Source organism: Eptatretus burgeri, chromosome 10 (genome assembly GCF_056783735.1).
Source record: "Eptatretus burgeri isolate ZD-2024b chromosome 10, Ebu_testis_v1, whole genome shotgun sequence".
Classification (NCBI taxonomy): Eukaryota; Metazoa; Chordata; class Myxini; order Myxiniformes; family Myxinidae; genus Eptatretus; species Eptatretus burgeri.
In genome coordinates, this window is record NC_140970.1 from 60,396,518 (window position 1) to 60,417,992 (window position 21,475).

At 50.5% G+C, this 21,475-nt stretch overlaps 1 protein-coding gene across 4 annotated transcripts in view; it reads right to left on the reverse strand.

The window, feature by feature from the left end:
* RPL9 (ribosomal protein L9) overlaps positions 1-14,167 on the reverse strand; it is a 50,823-nt gene extending 36,656 nt beyond the window's left edge. The window contains exons 1-3 of one of the 4 annotated variants that reach the window (XM_085898600.1): positions 14,077-14,167; positions 5,385-5,447; positions 1,226-1,335 (exon numbers count right to left, since the gene is read on the reverse strand). In XM_085898600.1, coding sequence (XP_085754726.1) covers positions 1,226-1,335; positions 5,385-5,430 — 156 coding nt within the window. In that variant the 5' untranslated portion in view covers positions 5,431-5,447; positions 14,077-14,167. The remainder of the gene's footprint in view (positions 1-1,225; positions 1,336-5,384; positions 5,448-14,076) is intronic. The other 3 variants (XM_085898598.1, XM_085898601.1, XM_085898599.1) reach the window with 3 other exon arrangements.
* Positions 14,168-21,475: the final 7,308 nt, after the last annotated feature.

The window sequence follows — 21,475 nt, forward strand, 5'->3', positions numbered from 1 at the left end:
GACAAACCATGTCTGTATGGACCTCACTTTGTGCACGGGGGCATTGTCATGCTGAAATAGGAAAGGGCCTTCCCCAAACTGTTGCCGCAAAGTTGGAAACACAGAATCGTCTAGAATATCATTGTATGCTGTAGCGTTAAGATTTCCCAAAACTGGAACCAAGGGGCTGAGCCAAAACCATTAAAAACAACCCCAGACCATTAATCCCCCTCCACCAAACTTTATAGTTGCCACTATGCATTCAGACAGGTAGCATTCTCCTGGCATCCGCCAAACCGAGAATCGTCCGTTGGACTGCCAGATGGCGAAGCGCAATTCATCACTCCAGAGAACACGTTTCCATTGCTCCTTAGTCCAATGGCGGTGAGCTTTACACCACTCCAGCCAATGCTTGGCATTGCGCATGGTGATCTGAGGATTGTGTGCGGCTGCTCGGCCATGTAAATCCATTTCATGAAGCTCTTGACAAACAGTGCTTGTGCTGACGTTGCATCGAGTCAGTATGATACTCGGTAGTGAGTGTTGCAACCGACGACTGACGATTTTTCCACGCTACGCACTTCAGCGGTCCCGTTCTGTGGGCACCACTTCGCAGTTGAGCTGTTGCTCCGAGACGTTTCCACTTCACTATAACAGCACTTAGTTGACTGAGGCAGCTCTGGAAGGACAGAAATTTGATGAACTGACTTGTTGAAAAGGTGGTATCCTTTGACGGTGCCATGTTCAAAGTCGCTGAACTCTTCAGTACGGCCCATTCTACTGCCAATGTTTGTCTATGGAGATTGTATGGCTGTGTGCTTGATTTTTATACACTTGTCAGTAACGCATGCAGCTTAAATAGCCGAACCCACCAATAAAAAGGGGTGTCCACAAACTTTTGGGCATATAGTGGATGTGTGTGATGTGATATCACACACACACACACACACACACACACACACACACACACACACTGAACAATGTACATGGATGGTGGAACTCAAACCCCATGGCAATCAGGGGAAAGGAACTATATCCATGTACCTTTATCTTGCAGGCAGTAAACACAAGCTGAAGAGGACCTGCTGCAGCTCGATAATAGACTCCTGCTTTTGGAAGCAAGTAATATATCTTAAAGAAATATTTTTAATTTGTGTGACACGAGCCGATGCCAGTGGGATAAGGTGCAATTCATCTTCATCAATTGCATTGGAAAAAAATAAAAATAAACCACCATTCAACTGACCCTTTTATTCTTCACAAGAGTCATTTCAAGGTTGCAGTGGTGGAACCTCCTCGTCAGCTCACCACGTGGCCCTTTCACCTTCACAATACGGCCACGGAGTCGAACATCCACTGCAAAGTATTTCAAAAGTTCTCATCATTTTTTCCCATCTGCCCACAAATTAAGTAATTGCATCATAAATATGCCAAAAAACAGGAAAAGTGGCATGGGAGGCATGGTGAGAGGAAAAGGTGAAGTAACGTCTTAGATTTATCCTTGGACAGTTGACCAACAGGAGAACGTGCCCAGCACTGCACGTGCCGAGTAAAGTGCTCAATTCCATTGCAAGAAGTCCCATAAATGGCAGGAATGGAAAAGTCGATTGACTTGTGATGCATACAAATGATGTAGAGGCACATGCAATTTAAAGATTGACACATACGAATGCGGTTATACAGTCCTCAGGACTCCTGCTAATTTGCGCACAGGGATTTTCAGGAACTTTGGCTAAAGCGGGCAGATTTAACCACCAAGGGATACAAACAGGCCACTGAGAGACACCAACAAGGGCCTCGGTGGTCATGCTCAAAGATCTCTCCCACCAAGCAGCAGAATACAATACACGTTTACATTGAGAAATTAGGGTCCCCCCACCCCCAACTGGCTTCAACTTATTTTAACCCCGAAAGCCGACCCAGGTCATTCAAGCATAACTAAAGTATTCTATGGATAACAAAAAAATAAAAAGACGTTTTCTAAGGAGTAAACATTGTCAAGTGGTATTTTGAGACCAAATAAATTGCTTCCATCCAGACGAGGTTCTGTCCTGAATATGGAGTACATCCCAGAAAAAAAAAAGTCAAGCAAGCCAGCCATTTGGAAACTTGTGAAAAAGTTCAAAAGTGAAGGGACGTTTCTCAACATTAACAAGGGAAGGTCCGGTCGCCCAAGAAGTGTACGGTGTGAAGGAAACATGGAACGAGTCATGCAAAGTCCAAAGAAATCGCATCGACAAAGAACGGCTGAACTGGGACTCACTCCCAGCACTCTCAGAAGAATAATGAAACAAGATTTAAACCTCTTTCCTTACCACATCACGACAGCCCATAAATTGACCGATGGGGATAAAGCAGCACAAGTCGCTGTGTGTGAGATGCTGCAACAGAAGATGGAGGCAAACCCAAACTGGATTCGCGATGTGTGGTTCAGCGATGAGTCACACTTTCACGTCAATGGTGCTGTCAATTCACACAACATTTTCTAGGGCAGTCAACGCCCAGATGAGGTTGAAGAGAAGTCACTTAAGGGTCGGAAAGTCGCTGATTTTGTGGTTGTCAGCCATAGAGGCGTGTTTGGGCCACAGTGGTTTGAAGACAAAAACGGAAGAACGGTTACCATCAATCAAGAACGATACCGGTTGATTGTCAACGCATTTTACAAAGACTTGAAACAATCGATGAGCACTGCAGACCTCCAGAGACAGTGGTTCATGCAAGATGGTGCTAGCCCGCATACAGCCAACGAAACAACTGCCTTTCTGCGTCAAAAATTTGGACGAGTTCTCAGTTTGCATTTGGAAAATGAATGGTCTCCACACAGTCCTGACCTCAATCCGCTAGATTTTTTCCTCTGGGGAGCTTGGAAGGATAACGTCTACAAGGAACACCACAAATCTGAAACTGATCTGAAGGCAGCTGAGGCTTATGTGCAGACAGTAACCATTAAAACTTGCAGACACGGCATTGAAAACTTCACAATTCGTGTCAATGCAGTGTGTGTGTGTGTGTGTGTGTGTGTGTGTGTGTGTGTGTGTGTGTGTGTGTGTGTGTGTGTGTGTGTGTGTGTGTGTGTGTGTGTGTGTGTGTGTGTGTGTGTGTGTGTGTGTGTGTGTGTGTGTGTGTGTGTGTGTGTGTGTGTGTGTGTGTGTGCTCACATCGAACACCTCAACGAAAAGCACATTAATGCATCATGAGTTTCATTTCTCCATGATTTGGTTTTCAATTTCCAAGTTAATTTTTTGTTTTATAACTGTGTTTTGGTTAATAACGTTTTGAAGAAGTTAATCATTTATTGACACCCTGGTATATACTGTCGGTTCCCGCTTTTTGCGGGAGGACGAGTTACTGAAAAAAAAATGCCACAAATGTCGAATCTACGAACATCAGGGCATTGGTTCAGTGGGGGAAATAAAAGGGGTGGGGGGTATAGGTTCCCAGCAGTTCGTGATTCATGAAAGAAAATCAAAAACCCCATAAAAAAAAAACTGCAAATACACCCATGGCAAACAGGAAATATATATATATATATATATATATATATATATATATATATATATATATATATATATATATATATATATATGTATAGTGGGGAGAACAAGTATTTGATACACTGCTGATTTTGCAGGTTTTCCCACTTACAAAGCACGTAGAGGTCTGTAATTTTTATCATAGGTACACTTCAACTGTGAAAGACGGAATTTAAAACAAAAATCCTGAAAATCACATTGTATGATTTTGAAATAATTAATTTGCATTATATAGCATGAAATAAGTAATTTGATACATCAGAAAAACAGAACTTAATATTTGGTACAGAAACCTTTGTTTGCAATTACAGAGATCAGACGTTTCCTGTAGTTCTTAACGATGTTTGCACAGACTGCAGCAGGGATTTTGGCCCACTCCTCCATACAGATCTTCTCCAGATCCTTCAGGTTTCAGGGCTGTCGCTGGGCAACACAGACTTTCAGCTCCCTCCAAAGGTTTTCTATTGGGTTCAGGTCTGGAGACTGGCGAGGCCACTCCAGGACCTTGAGATGCTTCTTACGGAGCCACTCCTTAGTTGCCCTGGCTGTGTGTTTCGGGTCGTTGTCATGCTGGAAGACCCAGCCACGCCCCATCTTCAATGCCCTTGTTGAGGGAAGGAGGTTGTTGGCCAAGATCTTGCGATACATGTCTCCATCCATCCTCCCCTCAATACGGCGCAGTCGTCCTGTCCCCTTTGCAGAAAAGCATCCCCAAAGAAGGATGTTTCCACCTCCATGCTTCACGGTTGGGATGGTGTTCTTGGGGTTGTACTCATCCTTCTTCTTCCTCCAAACACGGCGAGTGGAGTTTAAACCAAAAAGCTCTATTTTGGTCTCATCAGACCACATGACCTTCTCCCATTCCTCCTCTGGATCATCCAGATGGTCATTGGCAAACTTCAGACGGGCCTGGGCATGCGCTGGCTTGAGCAGAGGGACCTTGCATGCGCTGCATGATTTTAATCCATGACGGCGTAGTGTGTTACTTATGGTTTTCTTTGATACTGTGGTTCCAGCTCTCTTCAGGTCATTGACCAGGTCCTGCCGTGTAGTTCTGGGCTGATCCCTCACCTTTCTCATGATAATTGAGGCTCCATGAGGTTACATCTTGCATGAAGCCCCAGACCGAGGGAGATTGACTGTTATCTTGAACTTCTTCCATTTTCTAATAATTGCGCCAACAGTTGTTGCCTTTTCACCAAGCTGCTTGCCTATTGTCCTGTAGCCCATCCCAGCCTTGTGCAAGTCTACAATTTTGTCCCTGATGTCCTTCGACAGCTCTCTGATCTTGCCCATTGTGGAGAGGTTGGAGTCTGATTGATGGAGTGTGGACAGCTGTCTATTATGCAGATAACGACTTCAAACAGGTGTAGTTAATGCAGGTAATGAGTGGAGAATGGGAGGGCTTCTTAAAGACAAAACTAACAGGCCTGTGAGAGCCGGAATTCTTACTGGTTGGTAGGTGATCAAATACTTATTTCATGCAATAAAATGAAATTAATTATTTAAAAATCATACAATGTGATTTTCAGGATTTTTGTTTTAGATTCCATCTTTCACGGTTGAAGTGTACCTATGATAAAAATTACAGACCTCTACGTGCTTTGTAAGTGGGAAAACCTGAAATATCGGCAGTGTATCAAATACTTGCTCTCCCCACTGTGTGTGTGTGTGTGTGTATATATATATATATATATATATATATATATATATATATATATATATATATATATATATATATATATATATAAAAAAACTCACTAATATCGAAGTAGGTTGCATTTTATAAACTGCGAATAGCGGAGTGGGAAAGTATCAGCACACGTAGAAAATGATGAAGGAAGAAAGAACAGCAACAAAGAATCGGCTCACCATTACTTGGGATCATCACGGTCTGGCTGCTACGAATAGTTTTCATATTGGCAGCTTAGCAGCCTGCAACAGAAAAACGATCATTATTATAATTTAGGAAGGAACAAACAGCCCACTTTTAAATCAAATCAAAATCATACCAAAGCTATTGTAGTCCTGTGGCCAAAAACATCCTCATTTTGTTTCAGACAGAGAGCTCATCAGCTTTATGGGACTCAACAACATCAAAAAATATACCAGAGATGGGGAATCCCCCGCCATTGAAATAAATGTTGACGCCCAGCCAGACGGATGGATGGACGGACGGACAACAATATCCCCCAATAACCCCCCTATCCCCGGGTGACAACAATATCCCCCTTACGCCACGCGGCGGGGGATAAAAACTAGAATCTTCAATGCAATTTACAAACGGTTTGACTAATCAGCGGTGGAGCATTGGTCTCCAAAGTGTTCAACTGAAGAGGTTCAAGGCGATCATCCCACTGCAACATCAGGTGACATGTTGAGATAGTGGTGAGCGACTGTGGCCAACCAGGCGGGATTACACACTGCACGTGCATCTCGATAGCACAAACAACCAGAGTGGTGTCAAAGCCACCCAATGCTCGCCTGTTTATAAAAGAATAGTCGAATAATATTTTTAATAAAATATTGCAGTGAAATCTGATCCCAATCATTTAAAAGCAAATGTATATTGTAATCAGTAAAAATAGTGTGGTAGATAAAAACATTAGAAAGGAAATAACTTGCACCAAAAAAAACTTTGTTGGGCAAACAACTTTGTTGTTTATTAGAAGGTTGGTGGCAGGATTTGCACTCCGGCCACCGTAAAACCCTTCATTCTGCAAAACACAAAAAACGCAAAAAAAATCTGAAAACCCACTCCGTGGGAGTACCTCCTGTGCAGCTTCCCTTCGCAGGGCAGCTCACCGAATGACGGAATTGGGACAAAGCCTTCGGGACCCCCAATCTTTGATGATAGGAGGGAAACCACGGGGTAACATCTCTGGGTCAGATTGCGAGAGAGTGTGTCGGAGTGGTGCTGAGGTGTCGTCCACCAGACGGCGGTCTCCTTGGGTTAACCTGAGGCGGTCCCTTCGGGTGGGTGCCTGGAATGTCCTTTCCCGAAGAGAGGATGATCACCTGTCTCTGTTATCATCTGAGCTCAAGCGTTTGGACATCGGGATTGCAGCTCTCTGAGGTTCGGAGACCGGATTGCGGCGAGATAATGGTGGGTGGTTACACCTACTATTGGTCTGGTCGCTCTGATGGTTACCATACCCAAGGAGTTGCTGTAGCTGTGTCCAATAAGCTGACCCCAATGATGATTGAGGTAACACCGGTCAACGAGCGTATTATGATTAAGGATTCGTCACTCCTGAGGTGTCATTTCCCTGGTCTCTGTTTATGCTCCGACTGAGTCGAGTGATCTCACCGTGAAGGATGCATTCTATGCCACGCTAGAGTCAGTGGTTGATCAGTGCTCCAGACGAGATACACTTCTAGTTTTGGGGGATTTCAATGCATCGACTGGAACTGATAGGGATGGTTATGAGATGTGTGTTGGTCCCCAAGGGTCAGGAACTATGAACCAGAATAGCACAAAGTTCCTTGACTTTGCAAGAAGTCATGGACTTAGGGTGGCTGGTTCATGGTTTCAGCGCCCACAAGCTCATCGCTGGACTTGGTATTCCAACGCTAGCGGTGCGGCAAAGGAGATTGACCATGTCCTCATTGACGGTCGCTGGAGGATGATCCAGAACTGCAGGGTCTACCGGAGTGCTCAGTTCATCAATACAGACCACAGGCTTGTTGTAGCAACTGTAAAGCTGCACCTTTAATCCTGGAGAAAGATATCATCCCAGCCAAGGCTGGATGTTGGCAAGCTCAGGGATGAGAGAGTAGCTGAGGAGTTTGCGAACAGGCTGAGTGGACACTTGGGGGGTCTGGTTGCTTTGGGGGGTCCTGAAGAGTTGTGGAGTGCCTTCAAGACCACCATCCTTGATGTTGCCGGTGGATGTCTTGGAACTCACAGCAGGGCAAAGAAGAATTTTGTCTCTCAAGGGACACTGGATACCATTGACCAGAGTCGCAGGGCCAGGCTGAATGGCAGAGCTGAGCTGTTCAGGGAGCTGAGGCGTAAAGCTGTACGTGCACTGAGGGTGGACAAGGAGGCCTATGTGCGAGGAATCTGTGAGGGGGTAGAGCATCACCTGTGGACAGGTGATTCTCATCCAGCTTACAGGGGAATTCGCGCATTGCGTTCTTCCAAGCCCATCCCTCGGAGCACTGCAGTGAGAGCAGAGAGTGGTAGGCTCTTGACAGAGGAGTCTGAAGTGAAGGCCCGCGGGGCCGGTTACTTTGAGCGGTTGTACCAGGCTGATCCCCCAGCTGTCGAGTTGGACGTCAAGGGTGTTACAATCCCTGTTGCTGACCCTCAAATCAACTGTGGTCCACCTTCGCTTGTGGAAACACGGGCTGCGGTGAACCAGTTGAAACGGGGCAAAGCTCCAGGGATCTGTGGCATCCATGCTGAACTTCAAGGCTGGTGGAAATGCTGCACTCGTGTTGTTGCATGCAGTTTTGTGCTCTGCCTGGAACACAGGCATCATCCCACCTGATTGGAAGAGGGGCCTTGTTGTTCCTCTCTGGAAAGGGAAGGGTGATCGCCAAGATTGCAACAACTACCGAGTGGTGACGCTGCTCTCAGTGCTGGGCAAGGTCTTTGCTCGGATAATTCTTGATCGGGTTCGCCACCATCTGCTTGAGCATTAGCGTCCAGAGCAGTCAGGCTTTACACCAAAGAGGTCAACGATTGACCGTATCCTTGCTCTTCGTGTCCTCACCGAACGCAGACGAGAGTTTCGGCAGGGGCTGCTTGCAGCCTATGTTGATCTCTGTAAAGCGTTCGATTCAGTGAATCGGGATGTCCTCTGGAAGATTCTTGGTCTTCGTGGGGTGCCACCAAAACTGATCCATCTGATGTCTGAACTCTACTCTGGTACTGAGAGTGCTGTGAAGTGTGGTGGTACCATCTCTGACTTATTTCCAGTTGTTACTGGAGTTCTTCAGGGGTGTGTACTGGCCCGCACACTTTTCAGCACTTGTATGGACTGGATTTTAGGGAGGATGTCGGAGAGATCACGCTGCGGTGCATCGTTTGAGAATGTCAAGATCTCGGACCTTGATTTTGCAGATGATGCAGTCATCTTTGCGGAGACTTTAGATATCCTTTTGGGGGCCCTTGAGGTGCTGAATGAGCAGTCGGAGCCGCTGGGATTATGGGTTTCTTGGGTCAAAACTAAGATCCAGGCTTTCGGTGACATCTTGGATGCTGCTGTCCTGTCTGTGTCTGTTTGTGGTGAGGATGTTGAGGTCGTGGAGAGATTCACTGACCTTGGCAGTGATATTCATGTCTCTGCTGGCTGTGAGTCAGAGGTCAACAGACGTCTGGGTCGGGCCTGGGGAGTCATGGATTCACTGGATCATGGGGTGTGGCGCTGCCGGTACCTGTGTGGGAGGACGAAAGTCCGAGTCTTCAGGTCCTTGGTACTTCCAGTCTTGCTCTATGGATGCGAGACTTGGACTCTGACCAAGGATCTGAGACGGAGACTTAATTCCTTTGGTACCAGGTCTCTTCGGAGAATCCTTGGCTATCGCTGGTCGGATTTTGTGTCCAACGAGCGGTTGCTGAGAGAGACCCAGATGAGATCTGTTACCTGCATAGTTCCTGAGCGTCAGTTGCGGCTGTATGGACATGTGGCTTGTTTTCCTGACGCTGATCCTGCTCACCAGATTCTCTCAGCGGGGGAGTCTCGTGAGTGGAGGAGGCCAGTGGGCCGACCACGTGCCTCGTGGTTGCAGCAGGTTGACCATCATCTGAAGGAGATGGGGATGGGCCTGGCATCTGCCTGGGGGATGGCCAGACGGAGGCTCCTGGAGTACCAGCGGAAAGTGGACGCAGCGACGCGCTGTTCTGGCACATGCTCCCATACCTGACCTGACAAAAACTTTAACATTTTCACGCTCACGCTCACGCCAGGGGTATCGCTATAGCTCTCTGTTCTTCGAACAGGCGAGCTAAAAAACGAGCAGCGTACAGAGTAATAAGGCATAAAGGTTTTCGCCTGTCCACCTGGCAGTCAAACAACATTGAAAATCATTCCAAACTGGAAACTTTCTGTCTTTAAGGATGTCACAAAGCCAAAAACAACGGGCATGAAGAAATCATGTAATGTGTTCAGGTGGTGTACAAGATGCTGCATCAAAGGCAAGAAACATCCAAAAAAAAAAAAAAAAAAAATTCTGGAGCTTAAAAAAAAAAAACCTTCATTTTATTTCAAATGATTTTATACTTGAACAATGTTGAACACAAATTGCTTTCTTGGCACTTTCAAAAAAACCTCAAATTTAACAGTCAGTACTTGGACAAAATACGACACAATTTTACACAATCTTCACAAATCAAATTTGGCACTCACAGTCTCAGCATTGGGGAATATCGAGATTCAGACAAATGGCGGCTTTGTAGGAAACAAATTGCGCACGGAAAGGCAAAGCAAGAAGTTCCACCCTTCAAATGTCATTTTTTGAAGGTAAGGTGTTCTATGAACACTCTGATTTGTTCATGGTGCCGGCGATAACTCACCCACTCTTTACAAAGAACACCGTGGGACCTTTGACGTCCGACAACTAATGCTGCCATCACCAACAGGAAACCCAGCTTAACATCCATCTGAGTGATGGTGCACTTCGAGATGAAATACTCTGCCTGTGAAGCTGCCAATCCGAGAGCTTATAGTTGGGTTGGGAATCAAACCAAGAATTAACAACAAAAAAGTTCGTGTGCCACCGCGGCACCACCCTGTCAATGATTTTTTTTTTTCCAAGAGGAAGAAATAATAATAAAAATAATAATATATTTTTTGCAATATTCTTCAGACCAGAAGCATTCCAGCCAGTCACGGTACATTCTGTAACCTTAATATTGTTTTTACAAGCAAAACTGATGCAGCGAAAAAAAAATTAAAATGCGATTTGAAGATCCTGTCTCCTTCAACCACTCAGCTTCATCCAGTTTGCCCTGGAATACAAGGATTAACGCAGAATTTCAATGCACAAGGAGGCCAATAGGTCCATCAAGCCTGTACAATCATGCCAATATCTAAGTACTGCCTTAATACCATCCGAACTCCCCTATTCTTTACTCTGAAACTGTAGCCGCTGGTCCCATCAGTGTCCGTTACTCCCAGCTGGTCCCATCACATCAGCAGCTGTGTCCCCCAAAAAATGATGCAGCCAAGCAGCTGTATCCCCAAAAAAATGATGCAGCCAAGCAGCTGCAGGCTGCATACAAATAAATAAACAAGAAGAAGCACTCAGTAGAGTGCATACCTCCGCCACGTCATGCCTGATCCATGAGAACACATTGGGCCCAATACATTTTTGAAATATCATGCTATACAGTACCATATCGTTTTTGGCCCTATCTCTCAATGGTGAAGAATCACTTTGATAATTAAATAATTCTCGTATCCAGATTCGGATCTTCACCAAAATCGAATCAATTTGTCGTGGTCACACACCTCACCTATCCACCAAGTTTCATCCAAACCCATCAACAACTTTTTGAGATATTGTGCTATGTATTCGTTTATACCTAAACTCTCAATGGACAGAGAGACAGAGGTGAATACACAACCTCCTTCACCTTCAGTGACAGATAATAATCCAGCCATCTCACTCTCATCATCCACAAATTATCCTGCGCTATTCCTCAATGAGCCCGCACTCCTTATCCTTTTTCACTTAAACATGTACTTGAAGAACATCTTGTTAAGTATAATATTCTTGGCCATGTCCTTTTCATACCCCCATTTGCTTGCCAAGTTATTTTCTTAACTCATCAGTTTCTTCCTCTACCGATGTGTCATACTCTACTCCTGTTATCTTGTACTTGATCAATGCCCTCTGCTTACCCTTAATTACACTGCATACCTTCCTGCTCACCTGCCCTGGTCTTTCTGCCTCTGCACCTCATTGGAATACACCTAAAGTGCACCCAACACAGTTTCCCGTTTATACGATGCAGACCCCGTACTCAACTTACCCATTCTTTCAAGCATCCACCTCCACCATATTGTGATCACTTCTTAAATAAATATGAAAAAAAAGTGAGTGTGTGTTTTTTTTTTTTGTTTTTCTTTACCCGTTCCACCAGGAATTTCTGAATTCTTCATTAACTCACTCACTCACTCACTCACTCACTCTCATACCAGGATCTTACTATTCTTCCAAATTTTGAAACTATCCACACACAATCCTTCATATCAATGTCATTCTTTACTCTGGACACAATGTTGTCTTTTACCCACATAGCTACCTTCACCCCATCCTATCACACCTGGATATCTTGTAGCCTTCTTGTCCTGCACTCCAACTCCTCCACTCATTAAAACAAGTCTCACTCAGTCACGTCTCCTTCCATTTTTATCAATCAAAAACTCTTGACGTTGGTGCAATTCCCAGTAAATCTTCACACACACAATCAATTTTCACTTTTCCCGACATTTAATTATTTTTTGCTGCCTCAACCTACGAATCACATCTTCCTTCATCCGTAGTTCCTTCCTCGAATTAAAAAAAAAAAAATAACTAGAGTAGTTAGACTGCGCACAGTCGACTACGGGTATGCCTCCGCTCTCCCGCACAAACACTTGAGTATTGACATATTTGACCCTTGGCCTTTATCATATCTGGACCAAAATCTAATCAGTTAATTGCCCCGTCTAACTTTATCTTTGTACCAAGTTTGATGAAATTCTGTCCAATATTTGAGTTCAGGCATAAACAGTAAAATTTCAGAATTTGACCTTTGACCTTTATCACATCTGGCCCAAAATCTAAACACTTAATTGCCCCATCTTACTTTACCTTTTAACCAAGTTTGATGAAATTCTACAATTTGCTTCTTGAGTTATCGCGTAAACGAAAACCCGGACAGACGGACAACCCGGAAACATAATTGAATAATATAATAAAATTTTAATAATAGTGAACGCAGTGAGCTTCATACTTAACGCGTGCACATGAGAGAATAGGAAACAACAACACAATACCCCTGGCTATTTGGAATCTGACGATGGATATGACCTTTTGCTTCCGGTTGTTTTTAAACGCTGTGCGGTGTATAAACACGATTGGGTTTTATTTCTATCTTGTGAATATTACTTAACGCGTGCACATGAGAGAATAGGAAACAACAAAAACACAATACCCTGGCAATTGTGAATACGTGTGGTTGGCTATGACCCTTTTGCTTATGCGTTTTTTTTGTTTCCGGTTTTTGTCATGGGGAATGATGCATGCCAGGAGATCATGACCGGAAGTGTTTATTTATTTTTCCTAAAGTTAATGTTATACTTCCGAAAGTGATTTTTTTCATGACAGGAAATGTTTATTTTGTATTGAACATTATCGGGAGTGATTTTGAAACTCTTTCCGGAACTTATATTTTATTTTATTCTTGACCAGAAGTGATTGTTTATTTATTTATTCAATTATCTTTTTTCCAAAGTTAATTTTGATAAAGATATCTCCCGCATGATCAAAAAATAATTTTTAATCGTGATTTACATTAGGCCAAAAAAAAAAAAAATGTTGCATTGGCGTAACGGGTCACTGAAAAATAGGGTAGTTCGGTCGGGATCTTTTTTTTTTTTTTTTCCTAATAAATCCCTCCCAAAATCTCCCCCGGCTCGAGTACCACCCTTTTTGTCGCGGGTTCTGTCCGAAACACTTCCGGGTTTTTGCGATCGCAATCAACAAGATACTTGAAAACGATAGCAAAACAACAAAAATAGCAATAAAATAGGGTCGGCAAAATTTTTCGATAGAAAAAAAAAAAAATAAAAAAAATAAAAAAAAAAAAAAACGTAGGGTCGGGCGGGTTACGCCAATGCAACATTTTTTTTTTTTTGGCCTTATTTGATCGCTGATCCCGAATCCAGGCAGAAGTAACCGGAAATTGCGTCAAAATCAGCTGTGCGGCGCTTACACGTACCACGGTATAGTTGGCAAGTATACAGTTGTGAACACGTTATAGGTAAAGTCAGAAGCGAATGCAAGAAGAATTCTACGTTCGCTTCTAAGCTTTGCCTATTCCATATTAATTTTAAAAAGCCTTAACATTTTTAATGGCACGTGCTGCTTCACTGCTTCACGCTCAGTATTAAAAAAGATAGACCACCGACAACCAACTACATGGGGGCCAATACTAACACACAGGCTTGATGGGCCCAACGACCTCCTCCTCCTCATGAGTCGACGTTCCTGGAAAGGGAACTCACATGGTTTGGACACATTCGCAGACACCATGAAAGGATTTCCACAATTAACCAAACGCGAAAACAAAAGCTTAAACCAAGAGATTATTCGTTGTAAAAAAATTTTTTTTTTTTTTAAACCAATCAACTGGAGTACTCAACTACCTCACTCGGCCAAACTCATACGAACATCCACACATTCAATAATCCGAAGTAAAAACACGTGACAATGTGCCACACCATTGAAAATAACAAGAATATTACGCGTAAAGTGGCGCACAATACATCAAAAAAGGGCCAACGTGCGACGGATGGAGACGGATTTCAACAAAACACAAGCAAATTCCAAACGGCACCAACATTACCGTGTGAGGCCCAAAAAAGGAAGAAGAACCGCGCAAACTCTCGCGATAACTCATGGTGCGTCATCTGTCCCTTCGCTTTTGGAATTTGAAGATGTTTCTTAAAATACATTTAAGAACCAAAAACTGTAGTGATAATGGTTTGTGTTGTGTTTGGATACTTTTGTATACTGTACACTTTGTAACTCTGTAACTCCACTGCACCGACGTGTCGCAGTACAACAACAACAACAACAATAACCGGAAGAGGTGGTTCTCAGGTGGCTGATTAAATGACGACCACGAGCTAAAGTGGTGATATGATCTGTAATCACGTTGGTTTCTGTGTTTCTTGGTCTCGACGAAGTGACAACAACTTCTATTCCCGACAGGATAATAATTACAGGTGAAAGGATAAGAAAGAATCGAAAAAGCTACATTTCACGGCCTACTAAAACGCAACCACCTACACCGCCCAAAAACGTCAACTAAAGGGTCGTCAGAATTGTATTAAATCATAATTTGATAAAAACGTCTCGGAAACTGGTAATGACGTCGATTAATGGAACTAATTATAAACCAGAAAAGTAAAATAAAGATCCCATTCATTTCTTTTTTTTCTTCTTTGCTATATTGTTTAAGTTTATTTGTTAATTGGCCCACGAAGTTCACATCTAATGTTTTAAAGGTTGATAAGTGTAAATTACGAAATGAAACAAGATTTTATAGCCACGGTATAAAAATGACAAACGGGCTAAAAAAAATTTTGAGGTCACGTGGCAAAAAGTTTAAAGATAAATATTTTATTTCGACCCAATTTGTTTCAGAGAGCACGGATCAGGGATTTTAAAAAGCGAGTACCCAGATGATGGAGGGAGGCGTGGACGTGAGTTCACACACACCTGGTCGTGGACGTGAGTTCACACGCACCTGGTCGTGGACGTGAGTTCACACGCACCTGGTCGTGGACGCGAGTTCACACGCACCTGGTCGTGGACGCGAGTTCACACGCACCTGGTCGTGGACGCGAGTTCACACGCACCTGGTCGTGGACGCGAGTTCACACGCACCTGGTCGTGGACGCGAGTTCACACGCACCTGGTCGTGGACGCGAGTTCACACGCACCTGGTCGTGGGCGCGAGTTCACACGCACCTGGTCGTGGACGCGAGATCACAGACACCTGGTCGTGGAGGCGAGTACACACGCACCTGGACGTGGACGTGAGTGCTCACGCACCTGGTCGTGGACGCGAGGTCACACGCACCTGGTCGTGGACGCGGGGTCACACGCACCTGGTCGAGGACGCGAGGTCACACGCACCTGGTCGTGGACGCGAGTTCACGCGCACCTGGGCGTGGACGCGAGACCACACGCACCTGGTCGTGGGCGCGAGGTCACACGCACCTGGTCGTGGACGCGAGGTCACACGCACCTGGTCGTGGACGCGAGGTCACACGCACCTGGTCGTGGACGCGAGTTCACACGCACCTGGTCGTGGACGCGAGTTCACACGCACCTGGTCGTGGACGCGAGTTCACACGCACCTGGTCGTGGACGCGAGTTCACACGCACCTGGTCGTGGACGCGAGTTCACACGCACCTGGTCGTGGACGCGAGTTCACACGCACCTGGTCGTGGACGCGAGTTCACACGCACCTGGTCGTGGACGCGAGTTCACACGCACCTGGTCGTGGGCGCGAGTTCACACGCACCTGGTCGTGGGCGCGAGGTCACACGCACCTGGTCGTGGGCGCGAGTTCACACCCACCTGGTCGTGGACGCGAGGTCACACCCACCTGGTCGTGGACGCGAGGTCACACGCACCTGGTCGTGGACGCGAGGTCACACGCACCTGGTCGTGGACGCGAGGTCACACGCACCTGGTCGTGGACGCGAGGTCACACGCACCTGGTCGTGGACGCGAGGTCACACGCACCTGGTCGTGGGCGCGAGTTCACACGCACCTGGTCGTGGACGCGAGGTCACACGCACCTGGTCGTGGACGCGAGGTCACACGCACCTGGTCGTGGACGCGAGTTCACACCCACCTGGTCGTGGGCGCGAGGTCACACGCACCTGGTCGTGGGCGCGAGTTCACACGCACCTGGTCGTGGACGCGAGGTCACACCCACCTGGTCGTGGGCGCGAGGTCACACGCACCTGGTCGTGGGCGCGAGTTCACACGCACCTGGTCGTGGACGCGAGGTCACACGCACCTGGTCGTGGACGCGAGGTCACACGCACCTGGTCGTGGACGCGAGGTCACACGCACCTGGTCGTGGGCGCGAGTTCACACGCACCTGGTCGTGGACGCGAGGTCACACGCACCTGGTCGTGGACGCGAGGTCACACGCACCTGGTCGTGGGCGCGAGGTCACACGCACCTGGTCGTGGACGCGAGGTCACACGCACCTGGTCGTGGACGCGAGTTCACACGCACCTGGTCGTGGACGCGAGTTCACACGCACCTGGTCGTGGACGCGAGTTCACACGCACCTGGTCGTGGACGCGAGTTCACACGCACCTGGTCGTGGACGCGAGTTCACACGCACCTGGTCGTGGACGCGAGTTCACACGCACCTGGTCGTGGACGCGAGTTCACACGCACCTGGTCGTGGACGCGAGTTCACACGCACCTGGTCGTGGACGCGAGTTCACACGCACCTGGTCGTGGACGCGAGTTCACACGCACCTGGTCGTGGACGCGAGTTCACACGCACCTGGTCGTGGACGCGAGTTCACACGCACCTGGTCGTGGACGCGAGTTCACACGCACCTGGTCGTGGACGCGAGTTCACACGCACCTGGTCGTGGGCGCGAGTTCACACGCACCTGGTCGTGGGCGCGAGGTCACACGCACCTGGTCGTGGGCGCGAGTTCACACTCACCTGGTCGTGGACGCGAGGTCACACGCACCTGGTCGTGGGCGCGAGGTCACACGCACCTGGTCGTGGGCGCGAGTTCACACTCACCTGGTCGTGGACGCGAGGTCACACCCACCTGGTCGTGGACGCGAGGTCACACGCACCTGGTCGTGGGCGCGAGTTCACACGCACCTGGTCGTGGACGCGAGGTCACACGCACCTGGTCGTGGACGCGAGGTCACACGCACCTGGTCGTGGACGCGAGGTCACACGCACCTGGTCGTGGACGCGAGGTCACACGCACCTGGTCGTGGACGCGAGTTCACACGCACCTGGTCGTGGACGCGAGTTCACACGCACCTGGTCGTGGACGCGAGTTCACACGCACCTGGTCGTGGACGCGAGTTCACACGCACCTGGTCGTGGACGCGAGTTCACACGCACCTGGTCGTGGACGCGAGTTCACACGCACCTGGTCGTGGACGCGAGTTCACACGCACCTGGTCGTGGACGCGAGTTCACACGCACCTGGTCGTGGGCGCGAGTTCACACGCACCTGGTCGTGGGCGCGAGGTCACACGCACCTGGTCGTGGGCGCGAGTTCACACTCACCTGGTCGTGGACGCGAGGTCACACCCACCTGGTCGTGGACGCGAGGTCACACGCACCTGGTCGTGGACGCGAGGTCACACGCACCTGGTCGTGGGCGCGAGTTCACACGCACCTGGTCGTGGACGCGAGGTCACACGCACCTGGTCGTGGACGCGAGGTCACACGCACCTGGTCGTGGACGCGAGGTCACACGCACCTGGTCGTGGGCGCGAGTTCACACGCACCTGGTCGTGGACGCGAGGTCACACGCACCTGGTCGTGGACGCGAGGTCACACGCACCTGGTCGTGGACGCGAGGTCACACGCACCTGGTCGTGGGCGCGAGTTCACACGCACCTGGTCGTGGACGCGAGGTCACACGCACCTGGTCGTGGACGCGAGGTCACACGCACCTGGTCGTGGGCGCGAGTTCACACGCACCTGGTCGTGGACGCGAGGTCACACGCACCTGGTCGTGGACGCGAGGTCACACGCACCTGGTCGTGGACGCGAGGTCACACGCACCTGGTCGTGGACGCGAGGTCACACGCACCTGGTCGTGGACGCGAGGTCACACGCACCTGGTCGTGGACGCGAGGTCACACGCACCTGGTCGTGGACGCGAGGTCACACGCACCTGGTCGTGGACGCGAGGTCACACGCACCTGGTCGTGGACGCGAGTTCACACGCACCTGGTCGTGGACGCGAGTTCACACGCACCTGGTCGTGGACGCGAGTTCACACGCACCTGGTCGTGGACGCGAGTTCACACGCACCTGGTCGTGGACGCGAGGTCACACGCACCTGGTCGTGGACGCGAGTTCACACGCACCTGGTCGTGGACGCGAGTTCACACGCACCTGGTCGTGGACGCGAGTTCACACGCACCTGGTCGTGGACGCGAGTTCACACGCACCTGGTCGTGGACGCGAGGTCACACGCACCTGGTCGTGGACGCGAGTTCACACGCACCTGGTCGTGGACGCGAGTTCACACGCACCTGGTCGTGGACGCGAGTTCACACGCACCTGGTCGTGGACGCGAGTTCACACGCACCTGGTCGTGGACGCGAGTTCACACGCACCTGGTCGTGGACGCGAGGTCACACGCACCTGGTCGTGGACGCGAGTTCACACGCACCTGGTCGTGGACGCGAGTTCACACGCACCTGGTCGTGGACGCGAGTTCACACGCACCTGGTCGTGGACGCGAGTTCACACGCACCTGGTCGTGGACGCGAGGTCACACGCACCTGGTCGTGGACGCGAGTTCACACGCACCTGGTCGTGGACGCGAGGTCACACGCACCTGGTCGTGGACGCGAGGTCACACGCACCTGGTCGTGGACGCGAGGTCACACGCACCTGGTCGTGGACGCGAGGTCACACGCACCTGGTCGTGGACGCGAGGTCACACGCACCTGGTCGTGGACGCGAGTTCACACGCACCTGGTCGTGGACGCGAGTTCACACGCACCTGGTCGTGGACGCGAGTTCACACGCACCTGGTCGTGGACGCGAGGTCACACGCACCTGGTCGTGGACGCGAGTTCACACGCACCTGGTCGTGGACGCGAGTTCACACGCACCTGGTCGTGGACGCGAGTTCACACGCACCTGGTCGTGGACGCGAGGTCACACGCACCTGGTCGTGGACGCGAGTTCACACGCACCTGGTCGTGGACGCGAGTTCACACGCACCTGGTCGTGGACGCGAGGTCACACGCACCTGGTCGTGGACGCGAGGTCACACGCACCTGGTCGTGGACGCGATGTCACACGCACCTGGTCGTGGACGCGAGGTCACACGCACCTGGTCGTGGACGCGAGGTCACACGCACCTGGTCGTGGACGCGAGTTCACACGCACCTGGTCGTGGACGCGAGCTCACACGCACCTGGTCGTGGACGCGAGATCACACGCACCTGGTCGTGGACGCGAGTTCACACGCACCTGGTCGTGGACGCGAGTTCACACGCACCTGGTCGTGGACGCGAGGTCACACGCACCTGGTCGTGGACGCGAGTTCACACGCACCTGGTCGTGGACGCGAGTTCACACGCACCTGGTCGTGGACGCGAGTTCACACGCACCTGGTCGTGGACGCGAGGTCACACGCACCTGGTCGTGGACGCGAGGTCACACGCACCTGGTCGTGGACGCGAGGTCACACGCACCTGGTCGTGGGCGCGAGTTCACACGCACCTGGTCGTGGACGCGAGGTCACACGCACCTGGTCGTGGGCGCGAGGTCACACGCACCTGGTCGTGGACGCGAGGTCACACGCACCTGGTCGTGGACGCGAGGTCACACGCACCTGGTCGTGGACGCGAGGTCACACGCACCTGGTCGTGGACGCGAGGTCACACGCACCTGGTCGTGGACGCGAGGTCACACGCACCTGGTCGTGGACGCGAGGTCACACGCACCTGGTCGTGGACGCGAGGTCACACGCACCTGGTCGTGGACGCGAGGTCACACGCACCTGGTCGTGGACGCGAGGTCACACGCACCTGGTCGTGGACGCGAGGTCACACGCACCTGGTCGTGGACGCGAGGTCACACGCACCTGGTCGTGGACGCGAGGTCACACGCACCTGGTCGTGGACGCGAGTTCACACGCACCTGGTCGTGGACGCGAGTTCACACGCACCTGGTCGTGGACGCGAGTTCACACGCACCTGGTCGTGGACGCGAGTTCACACGCACCTGGTCGTGGACGCGAGTTCACACGCACCTGGTCGTGGACGCGAGTTCACACGCACCTGGTCGTGGACGCGAGTTCACACGCACCTGGTCGTGGACGCGAGTTCACACGCACCTGGTCGTGGGCGCGAGTTCACACGCACCTGGTCGTGGGCGCGAGGTCACACGCACCTGGTCGTGGGCGCGAGTTCACACCCACCTGGTCGTGGGCGCGAGGTCACACCCACCTGGTCGTGGACGCGAGGTCACACGCACCTGGTCGTGGACGCGAGGTCACACGCACCTGGTCGTGGACGCGAGTTCACACGCACCTGGTCGTGGACGCGAGGTCACACGCACCTGGTCGTGGACGCGAGTTCACACGCACCTGGTCGTGGACGCGAGTTCACACGCACCTGGTCGTGGACGCGAGTTCACACGCACCTGGTCGTGGACGCGAGTTCACACGCACCTGGTCGTGGACGCGAGTTCACACGCACCTGGTCGTGGACGCGAGGTCACACGCACCTGGTCGTGGACGCGAGGTCACACGCACCTGGTCGTGGACGCGAGTTCACACGCACCTGGTCGTGGACGCGAGTTCACACGCACCTGGTCGTGGACGCGAGTTCACACGCACCTGGTCGTGGACGCGAGGTCACACGCACCTGGTCGTGGACGCGAGTTCACACGCACCTGGTCGTGGACGCGAGTTCACACGCACCTGGTCGTGGACGCGAGTTCACACGCACCTGGTCGTGGACGCGAGTTCACACGCACCTGGTCGTGGACGCGAGTTCACACGCACCTGGTCGTGGACGCGAGTTCACACGCACCTGGTCGTGGACGCGAGTTCACACGCACCTGGTCGTGGACGCGTTGTCGCAGGCACCTGGTCGTGGGCTCGATGTCGCTAGCACCTGGTCGTGGTCGCGAGGACCCGCGCACCTGGACGTGGACGCGGGGTCACACGCACCTGGTCGTGGACGCGAGTTCACACGCACCTGGTCGTGGACGCGAGTTCACACGCACCTGGTCGTGGACGCGAGGTCACACGCACCTGGTCGTGGACGCGAGTTCACACGCACCTGGTCGTGGACGCGAGTTCACACGCACCTGGTCGTGGACGCGAGTTCACACGCACCTGGTCGTGGACGCGAGTTCACACGCACCTGGTCGTGGACGCGAGGTCACACGCACCTGGTCGTGGACGCGAGGTCACACGCACCTGGTCGTGGACGCGAGGTCACACGCACCTGGTCGTGGACGCGAGGTCACACG